Here is a 2,451-nt window from a genome sequence, read left to right as displayed (position 1 = left end):
TATTGAACTTGAACCTCGTGTGTACGTAGCGTGTGTTTGGCATGTGGATTAATATTCATTTAATGTACGTTCAAAATAGTGTTTAAAAAAATCAACTACGAAAGTAGTGTTTAAAACGATTAAAACGATAAATGAGTAACTCTAAATACGATTATTACACTATCCGGCCTGTAATTTTTGTTGTTAAAATGTAGAACATCGGCTATTCGTTTTGAGCGATGATATTAAAAGGTTGAAGCAGAATGGAATTGATTAGTCTGGGATTTGAATGGCCTAAAATACCAATACGTGCTCATAGTAGGTCAAAAAATTCATTTATTTATATTGAAATGTGAATTAGGGAGCGATTCGTTGTTCTTCGGTATCATTTTTCACCTGTGCGGGCAGGTAGAAATTCTGAGGCTTGAGTTCAATAGGTTGAACAACGAGAACGAAAAAGCAATGGAACATTTCATCTCATTAACCAAGAGGCATATTTACTTGCTGAAGTTAGCCAAAATGCTGAGCGAGACCATCAGCTCTATCTTGATTGTGCAACTATTCACGAGTTGTGTACTTATTTGTACAAGCGGTAAACATTCTTACCTCACTCGATAAAATGACGCGAAGCACAATGGCATAAGTTTATTTAAATTTAATTAATTTATTATGATGATTTGCATCTGTTTTTAGGACTTCAATTTATTATCGCTCTGAAAATTGGAAACATCGCCATGACAGTAAAAACATTTATAGTATCGAGCACGCTACTGCTGCAATTATTTGCATACAGCTACGTGGGCGAATGCTTAAAGCGTCAGATGGAAGGCGTCGGTAACTCGGTGTATTTCTGTAGCTGGTACAATATACCGAAATGTGTGGCAAAAGATATTATTTATATCATTATGAGAGGTCAAGACCCAGTTTTCCTGAGGGCTGGAAAATTCTTTGTTATTAATATGGAAACATACATGAGTATTATAAAAACTTCTATGTCGTATCTCTCAGTTCTACGGGTAATGGTAAATGCTTGAGGCCTTGTATAATATAGAAATCTAGGAAGTTATGTTAATCTAATAAAGCACAATAAAATATTTAGTATTATAAAAACATTTGATGATTCAGTATTCATTTCAAATGCTCAAAATCAAATTGATCGAATGTGCGCAGTGAATTGGCTCGATAAGCTGTAGTTAATAATTCATGCAATTACCGGCAGAAGATACAATAGTGTCGTGTATGTATCCTAATATCACCACGCGTCGAGAACGTTTGAAATATATGTATATGTAGACGCAATTAAAGAGATGTTATATAAATACAGATATAATTATGGTTTGGTTATAATTAATGACAGGTTGTTTGATGACGTACTGAAATTAAATGCTGTTTGCCTGTAAAAACTGGTATATATTATTCGTTCGCGTTCTATCTCCATATTTTTCATATGAATATGGAATTGGCTATTGAACATATTCTCAATCACAAAACACTATGTTTGGAATTTCTTGGAGTATAAATAGATTAGGAAGGTATCACTGGTTTTGGAACGAATAACTTAGAAGAAAATTGAAATTGCTTGGTTATCTTATCGCGTCTAGCGATGGGACATATTACTTATCCCATGAATCGATAGTATCTGTACAAACGGTCCGTGTTTCCAGGCGCTGTACAGCGGAAAGCGTGTAATCAGCGGCTGAAGAAAATTGAGAGACGAAATTTATATAAAAAAAATGCTCAATATATTCTAATTTCGTCATGGTACAATGGCATACGGAGGGAACAACGTCCTCTGTGCATTAAATGCGGATATTGCAATAAATATACATGTACATACCAACAAGCTTGAAAACACGCTGACATTTCGAATTCTGCTACGCCTCGATATCTGTCGGGTCAAGTAAGCATCGATGCCACACTAATAAGAGACAATCAGATGGAAACACGCACAACACCTTAGTCCACAACAAGAACCAGCAGCTCGTTCTGTTCAGGTGAACGTGAATTCAAAATTTGCTACAGCGTAGGGTCGGGAATTCGACCTCGGCAGTGATCGATCTCGTCACAAACTTTCCGTGATGTGTTCTTACCGTTCGCTACAAATTTTAAACTGCACACTCTGAACACAGAACACTGGCGTCCCAGTCACACTGGCTGATGCGTGGAAAGGAAGTGCGAACGGCCAACTGCACGTGTCTGTCTCACGAAATCGTTACAGCTGTACACGGCGGTTATTTGCTGTGCGGTTTATACCCGTAATACTTTGGTTTGAGATACGTACGTAGCGTGGATACGAAAGGCGGTTTGATTTCCGTACCAAGTCGGTTACAAATTTCCGTCTACGTACCGTGTTTCGCTTGACAGATGCTTGATCTGCGTGTAACTTCGTATACACAGTGCTGCTGTCGGTATCGCTTCCAGACGTGCAATGCCGGCATCGCATTCAATTCTCTCGAATAGTATCCAGTGGGG

General features: G+C 37.9%; 1 protein-coding gene across 1 annotated transcript in view; it reads left to right on the top strand.

Moving 5' to 3' along the window:
- LOC100747491 (odorant receptor 65a-like) overlaps positions 1 to 1,089 on the top strand; it is a 3,507-nt gene extending 2,418 nt beyond the window's left edge. The window contains exon 4 of the mRNA XM_033321461.1: positions 673 to 1,089. Coding sequence (XP_033177352.1) covers positions 673 to 1,013 — 341 coding nt within the window. The 3' untranslated portion in view covers positions 1,014 to 1,089. The remainder of the gene's footprint in view (positions 1 to 672) is intronic.
- Positions 1,090 to 2,451: the final 1,362 nt, after the last annotated feature.

Source organism: Bombus impatiens, unplaced genomic scaffold (genome assembly GCF_000188095.3).
Source record: "Bombus impatiens unplaced genomic scaffold, BIMP_2.2 scf_0452, whole genome shotgun sequence".
In the NCBI taxonomy this organism is placed as follows: domain Eukaryota; kingdom Metazoa; phylum Arthropoda; class Insecta; order Hymenoptera; family Apidae; genus Bombus; species Bombus impatiens.
The sequence above is the reverse complement of the archived record's forward strand: the minus strand, read 5'-3'. Positions and strand labels throughout refer to the sequence as shown.